Here is a 20,000-nt window from a genome sequence, read left to right as displayed (position 1 = left end):
AGCTCCAGGTGGGTTGTCATGTTCACCTGTAGAGGGTTGGGCTCCGAGGTGTTGCCCTGCGCCGCTCGCCATACCCTCAGCCTCTTCCCGCCCTCAGAGTCGCTCCAGTCCCCAACCACAGGACAGTTCGCCGCCCCCTCCATCAGCGGCCACGCCAGACGCAGACAGGCCGCCACCAGAGCCACGGTAATGAGGACTCGCATGTCTCAACGAAATGTACAGAAACTACTCAAAAAAAAAATGGAATGGGCTGATGGGCCATATTTTTAAACATTTCTGCGCCCAAGAACACGTAATTTATTAGTCTTTCGTGGGAGTTTAGGGCATTTCCAGGGGTACTTTTATGACCCTGGTGGTAGTCTGAGCCTTCTTCCGTACCGTGAACCTAAAAGAACACTCATTACAACTCGATTAAACTCCTTTTTGGCCTTTGGAAATAGATGGTGTGTGGGGTGGGAGGATCTGACAATACCAACTTATGACCCTTCAGACAGACTTGACATCATAATTGCCCGACTTCTGTAGCACTTTTTAACCTTGGGAATGAAGAAGAATCGGTACTTTAAATTTGTCTTACATCTAAACCACTTCTTATATGAAAAACTGTGTAGAACTTAGCTCTTAATTCAACGTTGCCAGATTGTCGTACTCAGCCGCTTATATTTCCCTTGAGAATGAAGAAGAATCGGTACTTGAAATTTGTCTCACTTCTAAACCACTTCTTATATGAAAAACTGTGTAGAACTTAGCTCTTAATTCAACGTTGCCAGATTGTCGTACTCAGCCGCTTATATTTCCCGACTTCCTACCCCAAAACTATCTTTTGGGCTCCAATAACGAAACTCATTTATAGTTATCGTTAAAAGAGTTAGATCCTGATATTTCTTGGCAATAGTTAGGCGTCAGAAACAGGTAAACACTATGCTCTGAGTACGATGACCTGGCAACGGTGCACCAAACACTTGAAGCTCATGTTTATTAATTTTTTTTAGTAAAGGAATCAAGCAAAACACAAATGAGGAAAAATAAGCCGCTAATCATTGCCCCTAAAAAAGAAAAGTTCAGAAGTGGCCAAGAGAGTGTCAATTTCGGGGGAAGAGATGCCTCGATGCTCTCTTGTTAAAATTGCGTAGGGAAAGATTAAGCGACACGCGGTATATAGTTATATCACTTGATGCATTTATTAAAAACGCCAAGAAAATCGGACATTCGCACTCCTGACATTCACATATCACTAAAAAGTATTAAAAAAACAATATCGTATCCCTGTTAAAACTCCTGTCGTTCACATATCACTAAAATGGATCAAAAACAAACTGTATAGTATCCCTGTTAAAACGCCTTATGGATCGAACACACACTCCTCGGCTGATGATGACTAATGCTACCAATATTAAAATCCTGAACTCTCTTTCCTATACACAAAGTCGAAGTGTTGAAGCATTTTAGCAACACTCACACGACAAACTCATTCACCCAAGGCTAAGATGACACTAACGAAAGCCTCATTCAAAACAGGGCATTAAAATCAGACTAAAATATCGACTCTGAGGAAACAGGAGAATTTTAGCAACACTCACACGACTAATTATCATTCATATCCAAGGCACTAACAAGGCACTGACGGAAGACTCATTCAAAACAGGACATTAAAATCAGACTAAAATATCGACTCTCACCCTAAAACTGAACCTCATTTCCCATTCTTAAGCTCCACAAACACGTATGATAAAAACCTCTGGACTCTAGCGGCCGGGAAACTTAGCATAATATTCTTCACGCCTCATACAGCACTTAAGAAACGTCTACCATACTCTTGAGACGCTAAAACTGAACCTCAACTCCCATTCTTAAGCTCCACAAACACGTATGATAAAAACCTCTGGACTCTAGCGGCCGGGAAACTAAACAATATTCTTCACTCATCATACAGCACTTAAGAAACGTCTACCATACTCTTGAGACGCTAAAACTGAGCCTCAACTCCCATTCCTCAGCCTCACAAACACGTATGATAAAACCCTCTGGACTCTAGCGGCCGTTAACGCCTCATACAGCACTTAAAAAACGTCTACCATACTCTTGATACCCTAAAACAACCTCAACTCCCATTTTCATCCCCACAAACACTCATGATCAACCCCCTTTCACGGCGCCTACAGAATCTCAAAAATGGGGACGCGAGCGTTGTGGTGGGAGTCTGAAAGCGAGTCCTCTTCGGAAGGCTCATGAAGGCGCGTGGTGCTCTCCGTCCGTCTGGTCTTCGCGCGACACCTCCCAACCACGACGCTGAGGAGAAGGACCAGGAAGCCGAACCCAGCCATGACCAGCAACACCACGACCAGGCTACGAACGGCTAAGAGAGAAAGGAGAACGGGACGCGAGGTTGGTGAGGGGCAGAGTGGGGTGAATGCATGGTGGAGTAGAGGGTGGAGGAATAGACGAATTGAAGGAGGAAAGGAAGGACGGAAGGACGGGACGCCGCGAGGTTGGTGACTAGCAAAGTGGAAGGAAGAGTGGAGGAAAGGGAGGAAGAATTGAAGGAGGGATTGAAGGAGGGAAGGAAGGAGAGAAGAACGGGACACGAGATTGGTTTGAGGTAAGAGTGGAATGAAGGAGGGAAGGAAGGAAGGATGGAAGGCTGAAGGAAAGACTAACGGGACACGAGTTTGGTTTGACGTAGAGTGCAAGGAAGGGAAGGGAAGGGAAGGAAAGGGAAGGTAAGGGAAGGTAAGGGAAGGGAAAGGGAAGGGAAGGGAAGGGAAGGGAAGGGAAGGGGGAAGGAAGGAAGGACGATTAGAGGAGAATGAAACACGAAAGATATACACACACACACACACACACACACACACACACACACACACCAACAGACCCACACAACCCAAACACACCAACACAGAGAGGCAACACTCACCACCACTGCCTTTCTGGTCCTCCTCATCACCACCAGGCACGGACGAGGTGGTGGTGACATCTGGCTTCGTGGTCTTAGCGTCCGTAGCAGTAGTAGTAGTAGTAGTGGTAGTAGTGGTCTTCGTGCATCTGACCCTCACGTTCCACTCGTCCACAAAGAGGGTCTGGCAGGAGCAGGGCAAGACAAAGCAGATAGCCGATGGAAACAGCGGGCAGGTGGCGGTGACGCAGGTGGACTCCGAGACGCGACACACTTTGAATGGGTTTCCTGGGCATGGAATCTCGTCTGTGGGGGTCACGAAGAGAACCAGTCAGAATACACAAGGATGATCACGGGAAAAGAACATATATGGAAGCTTATACGTAAAGAATGATACAGGCATTTGACAAGGTGGGGATCTCGTCTACGGGAGTAACGAAGAGAGACAGGCATTCGACAAGGTGGGGATCTCGTCTACGGGAGTAACGAAGAGAGACAGGCATTTGACAAGGTGGGGATCTCGTCTGCGGGGGTCACGAAGAGAACAGTTAGGATACACATAAGGATGATTACAGGATAGGAACATACATAGAAGCCTAGGATACGTTAAGAATGATACAGGCATTCGACAAGATGGCTTTTCAGTTAACTATAAACACTTGGCTGGGTTTGTTTCGCATGGGATCTCGTCTGCGGGGGTCACGAAGAGAAACAAATTAGGAGTCGAGCATAATATTAGGCCGGAAAACAGAAGACAGAAGGGTAAACAGGAGATAGAAGAAGAGAAGGTAAGATTGTGAGGTGGATCTGTTGGCGGTAAGTGAGTGTTAATGAAAATACTTAGACGGTACAGGAGACACAAGACGAGGAGCGACGAAAACGTTGACACGAATACACTTAATGAGTCTGTGCTGCAGCGCCACATTTTCTGAGGAGTCACCGGGTAAGAGAGCACGCGATTTGAGCGGTGACTGCAACAGATCAAGGTAGTGAATGAGGAGCAAATGGTGAGTGCTTTAGTGAATACCTGAGTTTCTTGGGCATGGTATTTCGTCTGAGGGAATCACGAAGGGAAATAGAAGTCAAGAACACGCAAGAATGATACACGGGCATTCGACAAGGTGTGGCTTTTTAAGGACACTAACGCGGCCATACTCTTAAAACATTTCGCCCAAGCACATACATATTTGACAAGGCTTTCGTAGAAGTTTGGGGCATTTCCAGGGGTAGTTTTATGACCCTGGTGGTAGTTTGACCCTTCTTCTGTACCGTGAACCTAAAATACCACTCATAATAATTCGCTAATCTCCTTTTTGGCGTTTGAAAATAGTTGATGTGAGGGATGGAAAGTTGGAAAGTTTGGTTTAGTCGGCGCAACATCTGTGGTCATATGCCGGAGAGAGACAGGAGGGGGAAGGAATTATAGGAGAAGGGAACAGACCCCAGGAGACGGGACACAACCCCCGATTAATACCTGATACCCATTCACTGCTGGGTGGACAGGGGCGTAGGGTATCTGAAGTGAGGGATGGAGGCGTCTTACAGTACTGACCTAAATAAACACTCTGAGATGACGGTCCTTAGCGGCGTATCTCAAGTAGCCTATTAATTCCCTATCCCGTGCAAGAGAAACATCACATCCCAACACATGCTCACCCGGACAGACGGCGCGGCAGTGTTGTTCTGTGGGGAAGTTGTTCTCGTTGCCCTGACAGCCGCCGTACGTGAAGGGCTGACAGGAGGCCGAGGTGTGGTCGTAGTGCCAGCGAGGGATACGGGCGCGGCAGATTCCAGTCTTCCTCTCCTGCAGACACCGCGGCACTCTGTAGTCTGCGGGAAGGGACGGCGGGTTAGTTAGTAAGTGGAAGGGACGGTGTGATAGAATGTGGAATGGATAGTGCGTTAGTAGACGGAATGAAAGGTTAGTGCGTTAGTAGACGGAATAAGTGTTAGTAGGCGTAAGAGACAGTGTTACTAGACGGATGGGACGGCATGTTAGGTGACAGAAGAGACTGTTGGAGAACTGAAAGAAGGACACGGATTATGATTTTTTTTTCTTTTTTAGATATCTATAGCGACAGTAAGGTAAGGTCAGGTAAGGACAGGTCAGGTAAAGACAGGTCAGGTAAGGACAGGTCAGGTAAGGACAGGTCAGGTAAGGACAGGTCAGGTAAGGACAGGTAAGGTAAGGACAGGTAAGGTAAGGTAAGGTTAAGTAAGGTTAAGTAAGGTAAGGTAAGGTTAAGTAAGGTTAAGTAAGGTAAGGTAAGGTTAGGTAAAGTTAAGTAAAGTTAGGTAAGGTAGGGTAAGGTAAGGTAAGGTAAGGTAAAGTAAGGTTAAGTAAGGTTAAGTAAGGTTAAGTAAGGTAAGGTAAAGTTAAGTAAGGTTAAGTAGGTTAAGTAAGGTAAGGTAAGGTTAAGTACGGTTAAGTAAGGTAAGGTAAGGTAAGGTAAGGTAAGGTTAAGTAAGGTTAAGTAAGGTAAGGTAAGGTTAAGTAAGGTAAGGTAAGGTAAGGTTAAGTAAGGTTAAGTAAGGTAAGGTTAAGTAAGGTAAGGTAAGGTAAGGTAAGGTAAGGTAAGTCTCACGCCGTTCCTTTTTACCAACTCATTTTATCGCCAAAAATTGACTCTTATTTATAATTAACCAAATTCACTATCCATCACACAGTCACCATTTACAGGTACCATTCACAGTTACCTTCATGAGAGGCGTTGAAGTAGTCTCGGCTCAGAGGAAACCCATTGTAGTGAGCCCCGCCCGCATCCATTTTCCTCGCCTCCGCCCTCACGCCCTCGCCAGCACCCACGCCGAAGAACACCCCTCTCTCCAACGACAGCACCTGCAGACACACGTAAGTAGGTAATCCATCACCAGTCACTCCATGGAAAGTTACTTCAAAATGAGTGGTCAGGGAAAACATTATACAAACTGCCTTTTCCTTCCCTGAGCAAATTGCCTTTTCCTTCCCTGAGCAAACTGCCTTTTCCTTCCCTAAGCAAATTGCCTTTTCCTTCCCTGAGCAAACTGCCTTTTCCTTCCCTGAGCAAATTGCCTTTTCCTTCCCTGAGCAAACTGCCTTTTCCTTCCCTGAGCAAACTGCCTTTTCCTTCCCTAAGCAAATTGCCTTTTCCTTCCCTGAGCAAATTGCCTTTTCCTTCCCTGAGCAAATTGCCTTTTCCTTCCCTGAGCAAATCGCCTTTTCCTTCCCTGAGCAAATTGCCTTTTCCTTCCCTGAGCAAATTGCCTTTTCCTTCCCTGAGCAAATTGCCTTTTCCTTCCCTGAGCAAACTGCCTTTTCCTTCCCTGAGCAAATTGCCTTTTCCTTCCCTGAGCAAATTGCCTTTTCCTTCCCTAAGCAAATTATCTTTTCCTTCCCTGAGCAAATTGCCTTTTCCTTCCCTAAGCAAATTATCTTTTCCTTCCCTAAGCAAATTTTCTTTTCCTTCCCTAAGCAAATTGCCTTTTCCTTCCCTTTCCTTTCCTTGCCCTTTCCCTCCCTCTAGCCAACATAACACCAATCACAACCCCTTTCCCTTCCCTTTCCTTCCCTCTTCCTCCACCCGACATACCACAAACAGCCACAGCCAAGAAGCGGACGCCATTCTGCTGCTCCTCTTCAAATCCAACGTCTTGCTTCGATGAGAGACGACCAAGATGAACGACTAGAATAACTTATGCACTAGGAACCACAGGACGACCACAGCGATACCATAACACTACGAGTTGACGAAGAGAACACTTGAGAACACTGTATGGGTCGGGAAGGAACAGAGAGCGTGTGTATGAGTGTGTGTTAGTGTACTTTGTGAGCGCCGTGATGAGGAAAAAAGCTAACGCCGCCAGAACGGATAACCAAGTTGTGGGTTCCGAGCACGCTTCGTATCAGCTTCGAAACATACGCGCGGGATTGAACCAGATTGATACAGAGTCGAGTCCAGGGTAATAGAAGACTGAATAGCATATATAGGGAGGCTCACAGGTTACAGTACTCTCGAAAGGCTTCCAATTGGGTGTTCAGGAGAATCTTTTTTATATCAGCAAGTGGATCAAAGCGTAAACAAAAGAGATGAGATACTGAAGGCGCAGGACTGAAGCAGATTGATACAGAGTCGAGTTCAGGGTATTAGAGGACTGAATAGCATATGTAAGGAGGCTCATAGGTTTCGATACTCTTAACCCGGTAGCTGCGGGGATCATGTTTCTTAAATCCCCTCTCAGCGAATTAATCAGAAAAATTCATCACTCACGCAAACCATTTCATAATATATATCGAAGCATTTGTGATCGGATTATGTATCATTTATTTTGGGGGGATTAAACCATGGCACAAATTTGGCCCGTCGCTGCTACCGGGTTAAAAAGGGTTCAAAATGGGTGATCAAGGAAAGCTGTATCACACAAGTAAACGGATAAGATAATAAACAAAACCAGACATAATAACGGCAATAAAAATCAAAACAATATAGCATTAGTTAGGCTTTATAAGTATGAGAGGGAACTCCAATCCACTCAACGTATCAGAGGTAGCGAGGAATCGTGCTTCGCTAATATGCTTCGCCATCAGAGTCAAGAGTAGGCCCCTCAACCCTTTGACTGCGGATTTCCTACAAGAAGACATCACCGAGCTACAGGAGTGGAACAAAAAGTCGCTGCTACAATTCAATGAAGAAAAATGTAAAATCCTGCATATCAATACCACATGGGAAACACTCCACTATCCACCACAGAGGCAGAGAACGACCTGGGAGTGTATGTTACCAGGCTACCAGTGAAGGGATATCCAGCACACCAATGCCACATGGGAAACACTCCACTATCCACCACAGAGGCAGAGAAAGACCTGGGAGTGTATGTTACCAGGCTACCAGTGAAGGCGAAATTCATGCCAATCGCAGCGGACTACGTTTGGCAATGCACTATATTGCCAAAAATGAGGCCAGGCTGTCAAAAATACCTTGCCAAAATACCATAGTGATCCAACAGTTTGTTTAGAAGGTATATGCGAGAACCGATCCCTCTTGACCTCTGAATCGCTTAGCGGGTAAATATAAGCTTGCATTGACGAACCTAACGACACTTTTTAATGCGTCTAATTGAAAAGGTTCTCGTGAAAGAGGATTGGATTCCATATGAGTGGTTTCAGGACCCTTAAGAGAGATTTACGAAGCTTCTCCACTGAATATGAATGGACGAACTCACTCTTCATCTATCTCTCTATCTATTTACCTATCCATATATCTATCTATCTTTCTATTCATCTATCTCCCCTTCCTCTTCTTTCTGGATCTTTATTTTTCTATGTCTATTATCTATCTATCTATCTATCTCACTTCTTCCCCTTTCTTCAGTATTTCTATTGGTCTATCTATCTATCTATCTATCTATCTATTCATCTATCTCCCCTTCCTCTATTTTCTTTATCTTTATCTTTCTATCTGTTTATCTATCTATCTATCTATTTCACTTCTTCCCCTTTCTTCAGTATTTATATTTGTCTATCTATCCATCTATCTATCAATCTATCTATCTATCTATCTATTCATCTATCTCCCCTTCCTCTTCTTTCTGTATTTTTATCTTTCTATCTGTTTATCTATCTATCTATCTATCTCACTTCTTCCCCTTTCTTCAGTAAGACTATTGGTCTATCTATCTACCTATCTATCTATCTATCTATCTTCCCTTCCTCCTTTCCTTTCTTCCGTCATCCACACATTTTTTCTTTTTTTTCGTACCCTTGTTTCTTTCTATCTGTCTATCTATATATATATCTACCTATTTCCTTTCCCCCTTCCCCCTTCTTCCGTCACCCATTCACACTTTCTTCAAATTTCTATCCTTCCCCTCATCTTCCTACACTTTCTCATACTTTCCCCTCACCTTCCTACACTTCTTTAACCTTTTTTAACTTCCCACACCAACTTCATAAACTTCTCACACCTCCCATGCACTTTTCCACACCTCCTCACACTTCCTCTCCTTCGTTTCCTCGGCCGCTGCTCAATTTCACTTCGCCCGGTCCTCACAAAACGAAGCCGTGGTTGTCCCTTCTCGCGCGTGACACTGAGTTGACAAGAGCTTTCATTCACCCCCCCCAAAAGCCTACGAGAGATAGTTAGTTCCTTTCCTTTCCTATCCTTTCCTTTCCTTTCCGTCCCGTCCCGTTCCTTTCCTTTCCTTTCCTTTCCTTTCCTTTCCTTTCCTTTCCTTCCCTTCCCTTCCCGTCCCTTCCCTTCCCTTCCCCTTAAGAGTAGGTATACATAGAAGTAGTCATGGTTAAGTTGGGTTCGCTAACGTGCTTTGTGTCCTGTTGTAGATGAATTTTATCAGTATATCTGTGAGAAGGAGAGGGAGAGAAAGAGATAGGTAGAGGAAGAAGGGGATAGATTGAGAGATAGAGAAAGAGGAAGGGAGATAAACTAGATAGATAAGGAGGTAGAAAGAGAGATAAAAAGATAGATAAAGGGGAGATTAAAACAAAGATGAAGAGATACAGAAAGGAAGAGAAATTGATAGATAAGGAAGAAGATAGACAGATAGATAGATAAAGAGACAGACAGAGGAAGAGGGAGACGAATACATAGATAAAGAGAGAAAGAGAGGAAGATAAAGATAGAGATTGATAAAGAAAGGGAGACAGAGCTAAATAAAAAGACAGACAAACAGACAGACAGACAGACAATACCGTTATCTCTACTACTACTACTACTACTACTATTACTACTACTATTACCACTACTACTACTACTACTACTACTACTACTACTTGGTCCTAAAAAATAAAAGAGAAAAAGGAGATGAAGGAGGAAGAGGAGAAGGAGGAGGAGGAGGCGAAAAGAAGAAAAAAAAAGAAGGGAAAGAAGAGGAAGAGGAGGAGGAAGAGGAAGAGGAGGAGGAGGAGGAAGAAGAAAGAAGTCTGTGTTCACGTATATTGATGAGAGAAGACCTACATGGTTTCACCCTCCCCCCCCCCCTCTCTCTCTCTCTCTCTCTCTCTCTCTCTCTCTCTCTCTCTCTCTCTCTCTCTCTCTCTCTTGATTAATAAAAAAAAGACAAATTATTTTTTTTTCTTTATTCAGAATTTACAGATTACATTTTCAACTTAAATTATCACACACACACACACACACACACACACACACACACACACACACACACACACACACACACACACACACACACACAGTCTCTCTCTCTCTCTCTCTCTCTCTCTCTCTCTCTCTCTCTCTCTCTCTCACTCTCTCTATCACTCTCTCTCTCTCTCACTCTCTCTCTCTCCTCTCTCTCTCTCTCTCTATCTCTCTCCTTCTCTTCTCAGCGTTTCTAGGTCTTCTCTCTCTCTCCTTCCTCGTGGTGGCACCCTTTGGCTCCTCCTCCGAGTGGCACTGGTCCCGCCCATCAGTGCCTCGCTCCGCCCCTCGCCTCGCCACTCCTCCTCTGACACCGTTGGCTCCATCACCGGCACCGTCCCTCGCCCTCCCTCCAGGCCCACGCTTGTTCTAGCCTTCAGCGTAAGGGAGCGGCCGGCGGGTTATACCACTGATTTCGACCCCCGATCTCGTGTTCCTGGGCTGGTTCTCCTTGTTCTTCCCCCTTGCCCACTGGAGTTTAATTGGGGTCTTGCAGTTCGGCCGCTTCGTGTGACCTCAAGTTCTTCGGGAGTTCGGGAAAGTGAGAACGATTTGGACTTCCCGATCTCGTGTTCCTGGGCTGGTTCTCCTTGTTCTTCCCCCTTGGCCTCTGGAGTTTAATTGGGGTCTTCCAGTTTGGCCGCTTCGTGTGACCTCAAGTTCTTCGGGTGTTCGGGAAAGTGAGAACGATTTGGACTTCCCGATCTCGTGTTCCTGGGCTGGTTTTCCTTGTTCTTCGCCCTTGGCCTCTGGAGTCTTGTTGGGGTCTTCCAGTCTGGCCGCTTCGTGTGACCTCAAGTTCTTCGGGAATTCGGAAAAGTGAGAACGAGATGCGAAGTGAAAACGAGACTCCTGATCGTTGAGTGCGTGTTCCTGGGCCACTAAAACCTTTAAAACCTTCTTGATCTTGTGTTTGGGGATTAATGTTACCGTCTTGATCTCTTACTGTGATCGCAAGTTCTTCGGGAGTTCGGAAACGTCAGATCGAAATGCGAAGTGAATCTAAAGCGTCTGAGTGTTGAGTGCGTGTTCTTGGGCCACTAAAACCTTTAAAACCTTCTTCATCTTGTGTTTGGGGATTAAAGTTACTGTCTTGATATATTCCTGTGACCTCAAGTTCTTCGGGAGTTCGGAAACGTCAGATCGGGATGCGAAGTGAATCTAAAGCGTCTGAGTGTTAAGTGTGTGTTCTTGGGCCACTAGATCCTTTAAAACCTTCTTGATCTTGTGTTTGGGGACTAATGTTAGCTCGGAAACGTAAGATCGAAATGCGAAGTGAATCTAAGGCGTCTGAGTGTTGAGTGCGTGTTCTTGGACCACTAAAACCTTTAAAACATTCTTGATCTTGTGTTTGGGGATTAATGTTACTACCTCGATCTCTTACTGTGATCGCAAGTTCTTCGGGAGTTCGGAAACGCATGAGTTCGTAAACTTCACCTCTGGATCACCTCCTGTGCACGTTTGCCATCATGATTAACGTTTTGTGCGGGTTGACGATTTAAACTGTCCACCGAACGTTTGTGAGTATATGAAAACGTCTTCAGAGGCTACTTAAACGTTTTTCCCTTCCATACACATTGACCAAAAAGTATCTGACTGCGGAAAACATCTATAGAGTGCTTAACTAAACGTTCATCTCTGTGCTTCGTATACCAACAACATACACAGCGCTCGACCAAAAAGCTCGCTCGCTCTTTGCTTCAGGAAAGACAATAGTGTCGGACGTGGATAGTTTGTGCGAAGTGAAGCTAATAGAAAGATCCACGAAATGTCTCTCTCCCTCTTTGCTTCGGGTATATGGCAATAGTGTCGGACGAGGATTAGTTTGTGCGAAGTGAAGCTAATAGAAAGATCCACGAAATGTCTCTCTCCCTCTTTGCTTCGGGTATATGGCAATAGTGTCGGGCGTGGATTAGTTTGTGCGAAGTGAAGCTAAAAGAAAGATCCACAAAATGTCTCTCTCTATGTTTCAGATGTGGCAATAGTGATGTACGCGAATGAATGGGAAGTGTGAAAAGAAACCTATACCAAAACATCAACTCCAGAATCGCACCGCATTGGTTTTAGCTTGAATTGAAAGTATGAAAGAGGGAAAAAATGCCCCTTTGTGGTTTGTGTGAAGAGAAACTAAAAGAAAAGATCGTCCCCATACAGAATAGCGTTGAATGGATTGGCCTTAGCTTGAATTAAAAGTATGAAAAGAGGAAAGAAATGACGTTGCATGGATTGGTTTTAGCTTGAATTGAAAGTATGAAAAAGGAAAGAAAATGACCCTTAGTGGTTTGTGAGAAGAGAAACTGATAGAAAACATCGTCTCCATACAGAATCGCGTTGGATGTATTTGTTTTAGCTTGAATTGAAAATATGAAAAGAGGAAAGAAATGACGTTGCATGGATTGGTTTTAGCTTGAATTGAAAGTATGAAAAAGGAAAGAGAATGACCCTTAGTGGTTTATGTGAAGAGAAACTAATAGAAAACATCGTCTCCATACAGAATTGCGTTGGATGTATTTGTTTTAGCTTGAATTGAAAATATGAAAAGAGGAAAGAAATGACCCTTAGTGGTTTGTGTGAAGAGAAACTAACAGAATAGATCGTCTCCATACAGAATTGCGTTGGATGAATTTGTTTTAGATTGCACTGAAAAAAAGAAGTATGAAAGGAGAAACAAATGACGTGTAAATGATTGCAATGAAAATGGGGAATATTATTGAACGATGAGGAGAAATTCATGACGTCAGTGCAAAAATATACTGAAAAATAAATGAACTGTAAGAAAAATTAGTGGAATGTTGAAAGACGAGGAAAAAGGAAGAGTGGAATAGCTGATTACGAAGGAAAGATAGATTACAGGACTACAAGTTAATGAATAAAGAAAACGCCCAAAAATCCACAACCCTATAAAAACCGCCCCAAAAATCCACCCCCTATAAAACCCGCCCTAAAAAGTCCACCCCCTTATAAAACCCGCCCAAAAATCAACACCTTTAAAAAAACGCCCAAACTCCAAACTGAAAAACCCGCCCAAGTGGAACAACCACATCATAAAAACCGCAACCATATGGAAAAACCGCCAAAAATCCACCCCCTATGAAAACCGCCCAAACTCCAACCTCTAAAAAAAACGCCCAAACTCCAAACTGAAAAACCCGCCCACGAGGAACACCCGCATCATAAAAACCGCAACCTTATAGAAAAACCGCCCAAGACACAACCTCTCCCAGACCGAACGAAGCTTCCCGCCCATCACGCCTCCTGAGAACAACATGGACGAGAAAATCTTAGACGTGGGCGGCGGGGGCGGCGGAGGAGGTGGTTTTACAGACGCCCATATAAGAGGAGGTGGAGGAAGTGGAGGACTGAGGGCTGGCGTGGGCGTGGGCGTGGGTGTGGGTGTGAACATGGGCGTGGGTGGGTACTCTATCAATGGCCTGCTCACACCCAGCGCACAGACCGAGCCGAGTACCGCCCTCCTCCATAACCTGACCCCGCTGAAGTACGGTACGTGTTGTGTTCGTGTATAGGGTAAGTTAGGTTAAGGAAATAAGTTAATAAATAAATAAAAAATAGATAGAAGGTGAATATAGGAGCAATAATGAGCCGTGAATGAGAAAATAACACCATAGGAAAATTAAAAGTTAATATCTCGGTTTTTTTCTTCTTTTTTTTCTTCTTCTGATTCTTCTTTTTCTTCTTTTTTATTTTTATTTTCCTTCTTTATCTTTTTTTCTTCTCTTATTATTATTATTATTATTATTATTATTATTATTATTATTATTATTATTATTATCATTGACGCCACACACACACACACACACACACACACACACACACACACACACACACACATCATAATAACACACCATAACACACAATACCATTTCAATATCACCACTATCACCACCACCACCATCATCACTATCACCACAAAATATACGTCATCACTATTTTTTGTAAGAGTGACTTATAGACTTGCATTTCCAAAGTCATTATCTGTTTTTCACTAATATTAAAATCTTTCATTATATTTTTCTTTTTCATATAACATTTTTTTTTCGATATTTTTCTCGTCACTTCAAAACATTAACTTTCTTTTCATTTTTATTTTTCTCTATTTTTCTTGTTTTCTTGATTTCTTTCTTGTTTCTTGTTGTTTTTCTCTTCCTCCTCTTTATCTTCTGTTCCTTTCCATCCATTTCTTCGTCCTCTTTGCTTTCCATTTTCTTTTTTCTTGTGTTCTCATTTTCTTGTTCTATTTTCTATCCTCTTCTTCCATCCTCCACTTCTTTCTTTTCCTCTTCTTTCATTCTCTTCTTCTTTCTTTTCTTTTTTGCAATTTCGTCTCTTCCTTCTTTCATTCTTCATTCTTGCTGTTCTTCCTTTTCCTTCTCTCTCTTCCTCTTCCTCTTCCTTTCTGAATTGACATTTCGGTTTCTCTTCTCACACTTCATTTTCTTCCTCTTCTTCCTTGCCTGTTTTCCTCTTCTTCTTCCTCTTCCTCTTGGCGTGGTGATTGTGTTTTCAAGATATCTCAGTTTTGTTTTATTTTATGTCCCGTTTATTCTTCCTCTTCCTACTCTTCCTCTTCTTCCTTGTTCGTTTTCCTCTTCGTCGTCTTCTTCCCTTCCTCTTGGTGTGGCAATCGTGCTTTCAAGAGGAGCAGGAAAGACCTCTCAGTTTCTTGTTTCTACTCTCTCTTTTTTTTTGTCTTCTTCATTCTGTCCCTTCCTCTTCTTCCATCTTCCTCTTTGTTTGTTCTCCTCTTCCTCTTCCTCTTGGTGTGGTGGTGGTGGTGTGTTCTCAAGAGGAGCGACAAGACGTTCTCAGCTTCTTGTTCTTTTTCTTTCTTTTCCTCTAATCTTCTTTCTTGTAGTTCTTTCCTCTGTCTCTGTTCCTTCCTCTTCTTCCACTCCCTGTTCTCCATCTTCCTTGCACTTCCTCTTAATCCCTCTCTTTCTCTGGTTTCTCCTCTTCCTCCTCTTCTCTTCCATTTGCTCTGGTGGTTGTGTTCTGCAGAAGGGCAACAGGATAGTTCATTTCCCTTCCACTTTTTCTTTCGTCCACTTCCTCTTCTTCCTTGTTTTCCTCTTTCCTCTTGGTGTTGTGGTGGATATTTCAGTTCCCTTCCTCTTCCTCTTTCGTCAACTTCCTCTTCTTCCTTCGTCAACTCCCTCCTCTTCTTCTTCCTTGTTTTCCTCTTCTTCCTTCGTTCACTTCCTCTTCTTCCTTCCTCAACTTCCTCTTCTTCTTTGTTTTCCTCTTCCTCTTTCCTCTTGGCGTCGTGGTGGATATTTCAGTTCCCTTCCTCTTCCTCTTTCGTCAACTTCCTCTTCTTCCTTGTTTTCCTCTTCTTCCTTCGTTCACTTCCTCTTCTTCCTTCCTCAACTCCCTCCTCCTCTTCTTCCTTCCTCTTCCTCTTTCCTCTTGGCGTGGTGGTCGTGGTGTGTTCTCAAGAGGAGCCACAAGACGTTATAGTTTCCCTCCTGTCCCCCGCGCTTCTTATATACGGAGCAAAGACTGACTAAATCGTTTACCCTAACTCAATGACTGCTATTAGGCTAACTCAGTTACTCGAGAACCCAACCGCTCCCTCCCTCCCGCCCTCTGCCGACCCAGCCCTCTCCCGACCCGACCTTCTCCCGACCCTCTCTTGCTACCCCGTTCCACCTCCCAGATAGTTCCCCTCTCTCTCTCCCTCTTTCTCTCTCTCTCTTTCTCCCTTTTTCTCTTATTATCTCATGTTTTCTTTCTCTCTTTATGGCTATTGTTTCCTTTTTTTCTTTTTTTCTTTCTTTTCTGTTTTCTCTTTTTTTTTCGTTTTTATTCTTGTTCCTCCTCCTCCTCCTCCTCCTCCTCCTCCTCCTTCTCTTCAGTCTTCTTACATATATTAATTCTTCTTCTCTCTTCTCTTCTCTTCTCTTATGAAAAAACTCCTTTTCCTCCTCCTCCTCCTCCTCTTCCTCTTCCTCTTTGTTTTTTTATCTGTTCTTAAGTGTCACGTAACAGAGAGAGAGAGAGAGAGAGAGAGAGAGAGAGAGAGAGAGAGAGAGAGAGAGAGAGAGAGAGAGAAAATCACCCTCTCTCTTCCCCCTTCCCCCATTCACCCCCCACCCCCCAAAATCGCCCCCCTCCAAAAAAAATTCGCCCCCTTAAAAAATCGCCTCTTTTAAAAAAATTGCCCTCCAATAAAAAATCGCCCTCTTAAAAAATCGCCCCCCTTAAAAAAAATCGCCCTAAAAAAATCGCCCTAAAAAAATCTACCCTAAATGACCTAACCCTCCAAAATCGCCTGCCTCTAAAATTCGCCACCAATATAATCACCCCAAAAATTCACCTCCCCCAAAATCTGACCCCCACAAAATCGCACCCCATACCTTCACTTTCACACCCACCCCCCAAAACCTGCCCCCAAAAAATCGTCCCCACCCCCAAAATCACCCCCTCACCCCCCATTTCTCTCCCCAGGTTACCCCGACTGCACTGGCATGGGCGGGGGCAGCACCATGACCACGCCCACGGGGATCTCCATAACCCTGGGCACCCCCGTTCCCGCCCACCCCCCACACGCCCACCCCCACCACCTCAACCCCCACCACCACCACCACCACCACCATCCGCACCTCCAACACCCCTCCACCTCCACCTCCTCCTCCTCGCTTCCACCTACCTCCACCAATCCTTCCTTCTCCCTCGCCCCCCTCCCCCCTCTCCCCCCCGCCCCCCCGCCCACGGTGTCCACGGTGGGCGGGTCACCTACGGGAACGCCCACGCCCATATCATTCACGACGCTCACTGCTGGCGCCCTCAAGAGGAAGCAGAGGAGATACAGGTGAGGGGGGTGGTGGTAGTAGTAGTAGTAGTAGTAGTAGTAGTAGTAGTAGTAGTAGTAGTAGTAGTAGTAGTAGTAGTAATGATAATGATAAGAATAATGATGATAATAATGACGATTCAACAATTTAAGATATCAAGTTCGCTATCTCTATCTATCTATCTATCTATCTATCTATCTATCTATCAAATCACTTCCTATCTCTCTCTCTTTTCTCAATTCCTTCACTTCCTCCCTCCTTCTCTCCCTCTCTCTATCTCTATCCTTCAATACCCTTTCACTCCCTTCCTTCCTTCCCTCCCTCTCTCTTCTCTCCCTCAATACTCTCTCCCTCCCTCTCTCCTTCAATCCACTACCTCCCTTTCCCTCCCTTCCTTCCTTCCCTCCCTCTCTCTTATCTCCTTCAATACTGTCTCACTCCCTCTCTCCTTCAATCCACTACCTCCCTCTCCCTCCCTTCCCTCCTTCCCTCTCTCTCTCTTCTCTCCTTCAATACTCTCTCACTCCCTCTCTCCTTCAATACACTACCTCCCTTCCTTCCTTCCCTTCCTCTCTCTTCTCTCCTTCAATGCTCTCTCACTCCCTCTCTCCTTCAATCCACTCCCTCCCTCTCACTCCCTATCCCTCTCTCAGGACCACCTTCACCAACTTTCAACTGGAGGAGCTTGAGCGAGCCTTCCACCGAACCCACTACCCCGACGTGTTCTTCAGGGAGGAGCTCGCCCTTAGAATCGACCTGACGGAGGCGAGGGTGCAGGTGAGGTTCCATATTTTACGTTTGGCCCATACAGTCGATAAGGTTTTCAGTGTTGGAGTCTAGTTGGTCAGCCCCAGTTCGTTCGTGGCGCGGGGAAGTGAATTTGCCCAGTGTAATAGCCCCTTAAGACTACCCACGTGCTATCCTGAAGACCGCCTATCAACCCGGACTCTAGTGGAACCAAGCAAGAACGGCGCCACTATAAACCACTTCCCCGCGCCACGAAGCCCCTTTAGGCCACTCGGCGGTGACTGAATATTGTCAGTTTCAAGCGGGGTGCAGGATTCGAACTTGGGCCCAAATTCTGACCACTTAACCACCGCCAGGATGGTTTGGACGGTGGGATAGATGCAACGTTGTCAAATTGTCGTACACTGAACATTGCATTTATCATATTTAGACGCCAAGACTATCGTAACCACACAACTAACGATAGGAAATTTAAGTTAGCGTTAAAACTGTTAAATAGTGATGGGTTTGGGTTTGTTTTTTTGCTATTGTTGTCCGTCAGAAACTACGAGAATCCAATGCGCTGAGTACGATAATTTGGAAGGCGGGATAGAAGGTGAAAAGAGGAAGGGATGGATGGATGGATTAAGGGAGGATTTTTTCTTCATCGACAACATCATTTTTCTCATCCTTATTCCAATTGATTTTCGTCCTCATTCATCACTTTCTCCTCCTCCTCCTCCTCCTCCTCTTCTTCCTCTTCCTCTTCCTCTTCCTCATCCTCCTCATCATCACTTTTCTCGTCCTTCTTCCAACCGATTTTCGTCCTAATTTATCATTCTTCTTCCTCCTCCTCCTCCTCCTCCTCCTCCTCCTCCTCTTCCTCTTCCTCCTCCTCTTCCTCTTCCTCCTCCTCATCATCATCATTTTTCTCATCCTTCTTCCAACTGATTTTCGTCCTAATTTATCATTCTTCTTCCTCCTCCTCCTCCTCCTCCTCCTCTTCCTCTTCCTCCTCATCATCATCATCATTTTTCTCATCCTTATTTCAATCGATTTTCGTCCTAATTCATCATTCTTCTTCCTCCTCCTCCTCCTCTTCCTCTTCCTTTTCCTCCTTCTCCTTCTCCTTCTCCTCCTCTTCCTCTTCGTCTTCCTCTTCCTCTTCCTCTTCCTCTTCCTCTTCCTCCTCTTCCTCTTCCTCTTCTTCCTCCTCCTCTTCCTCTTACGCTTCCTCCTCCTCCTCCTCCTCCTCCTCCTCCTCTTCCTTGTCCTCAGGTATGGTTCCAGAATCGCCGCGCTAAGTGGAGGAAACAGGAGAAGCTGATGGCCAAACAGCACGAGGCGGCGGCGGCGGCGGCAGCAGCGGCGGCGGTGGCGTCTATGGGCATGGTAGGCGGCCAACAACAACACCAACAGCAACAAGAACAACAACAACAGGAGGAACAGCACCAGCAGCACCAACAGCAGCAGCATAACGCGATGGCTCAGCACCAGCACCAGCACCAAGGCCTGAGTGTGAGCCTCGCCCCCCCTTCCCAGCACCCCCAGGAACAGGTGGTTTTGGCACCTCTCACCCCACTCACAGGTAAGACTATGGTTAGATTGTGGTACGACTATGCTAAGACTCTGGTACGACTATGACGAGATTGTGGTACGACTATGACAAGACTGTGGTACGACTATGACAAGACTGTGGTACGACTATGCTAAGACTGTGGTACGACTATGACAAGACTGTGGTACGACTATGACAAGACTGTGGTACGACTATGACAAGACTGTGGTACGACTATGACAAGACTGTGGTACGACTATGACAAGACTGTGGTACGACTATGACAAGACTGTGGTACGACTATGACAAGACTGTGGTACGACTATGACAAGACTGTGGTACGACTATGCTAAGACTGTGGTACGACTATGCTAAGACTGTGGTACGACTATGCTAAGACTGTGGTACGACTATGCTAAGACTGTGGTACGACTATGCTAAGACTGTGGTACGACTATGACAAGACTGTGGTACGACTATGACGAGATTGTGGTACGAGTATGACAAGACTGTGGTACGACTATGACAAGACTGTGGGACGACTATGACAAGACTGTGGTACGACTATGACGAGACTGGTACGACTATGACAAGACTGTGGTACGATTATGACAAGACTGTGGTACGACTATGACAAGACTGTGGTACGACTATGACAAGACTGTGATACGACTATGACAAGACTGTGGTACGACTATGACAAGACTGTGGTACGACTATGACAAGACTGTGGTACGACTATGACAAGACTGTGGTACGACTATGCTAAGACTATGGTACGACTATGATTATGAAATTAGAACCATTGCCGAAACAGGACAGAAAATCAGATGTAGAGATGAAATTAGAACCTTTACCAAGCAGGATGGAATACACTAACATTG

At 45.0% G+C, this 20,000-nt stretch overlaps 2 protein-coding genes across 6 annotated transcripts in view; one reads left to right on the top strand and one right to left on the bottom strand.

Moving 5' to 3' along the window:
- LOC127001332 (papilin-like) overlaps nucleotides 1-20,000 on the bottom strand; it is a 47,138-nt gene that overhangs the window by 21,748 nt on the left and 5,390 nt on the right. For 2 of the 5 annotated variants that reach the window (XM_050865817.1, XM_050865818.1), the window contains 4 exons: nucleotides 5,591-5,732; nucleotides 4,550-4,723; nucleotides 2,915-3,199; nucleotides 1,158-2,356 (listed from right to left, as the gene is read on the bottom strand). In XM_050865817.1, the coding sequence (XP_050721774.1) occupies nucleotides 2,157-2,356; nucleotides 2,915-3,199; nucleotides 4,550-4,723; nucleotides 5,591-5,660 (729 nt within the window). In that variant the 5' untranslated portion in view covers nucleotides 5,661-5,732 and the 3' untranslated portion in view covers nucleotides 1,158-2,156. Of the gene's footprint in view, nucleotides 1-1,157; nucleotides 2,357-2,914; nucleotides 3,200-4,549; nucleotides 4,724-5,590; nucleotides 5,733-6,462; nucleotides 6,716-20,000 lie in introns of those variants that run through there. The other 3 variants (XR_007755033.1, XM_050865816.1, XM_050865819.1) reach the window with 3 other exon arrangements.
- The window catches only part of LOC127001330 (homeobox protein aristaless-like), a 13,351-nt gene continuing 3,534 nt past the window's right edge, over nucleotides 10,184-20,000 (top strand). The window contains exons 1-4 of the mRNA XM_050865811.1: nucleotides 10,184-13,524; nucleotides 16,489-16,852; nucleotides 17,486-17,609; nucleotides 18,837-19,146. Of these exons, the coding sequence (XP_050721768.1) occupies nucleotides 13,290-13,524; nucleotides 16,489-16,852; nucleotides 17,486-17,609; nucleotides 18,837-19,146 (1,033 nt within the window). The 5' untranslated portion in view covers nucleotides 10,184-13,289. The remainder of the gene's footprint in view (nucleotides 13,525-16,488; nucleotides 16,853-17,485; nucleotides 17,610-18,836; nucleotides 19,147-20,000) is intronic.

This window comes from Eriocheir sinensis, chromosome 20, assembly GCF_024679095.1.
Source record: "Eriocheir sinensis breed Jianghai 21 chromosome 20, ASM2467909v1, whole genome shotgun sequence".
NCBI classification, from domain to species: domain Eukaryota; kingdom Metazoa; phylum Arthropoda; class Malacostraca; order Decapoda; family Varunidae; genus Eriocheir; species Eriocheir sinensis.
The sequence above is the reverse complement of the archived record's forward strand: the minus strand, read 5'-3'. Positions and strand labels throughout refer to the sequence as shown.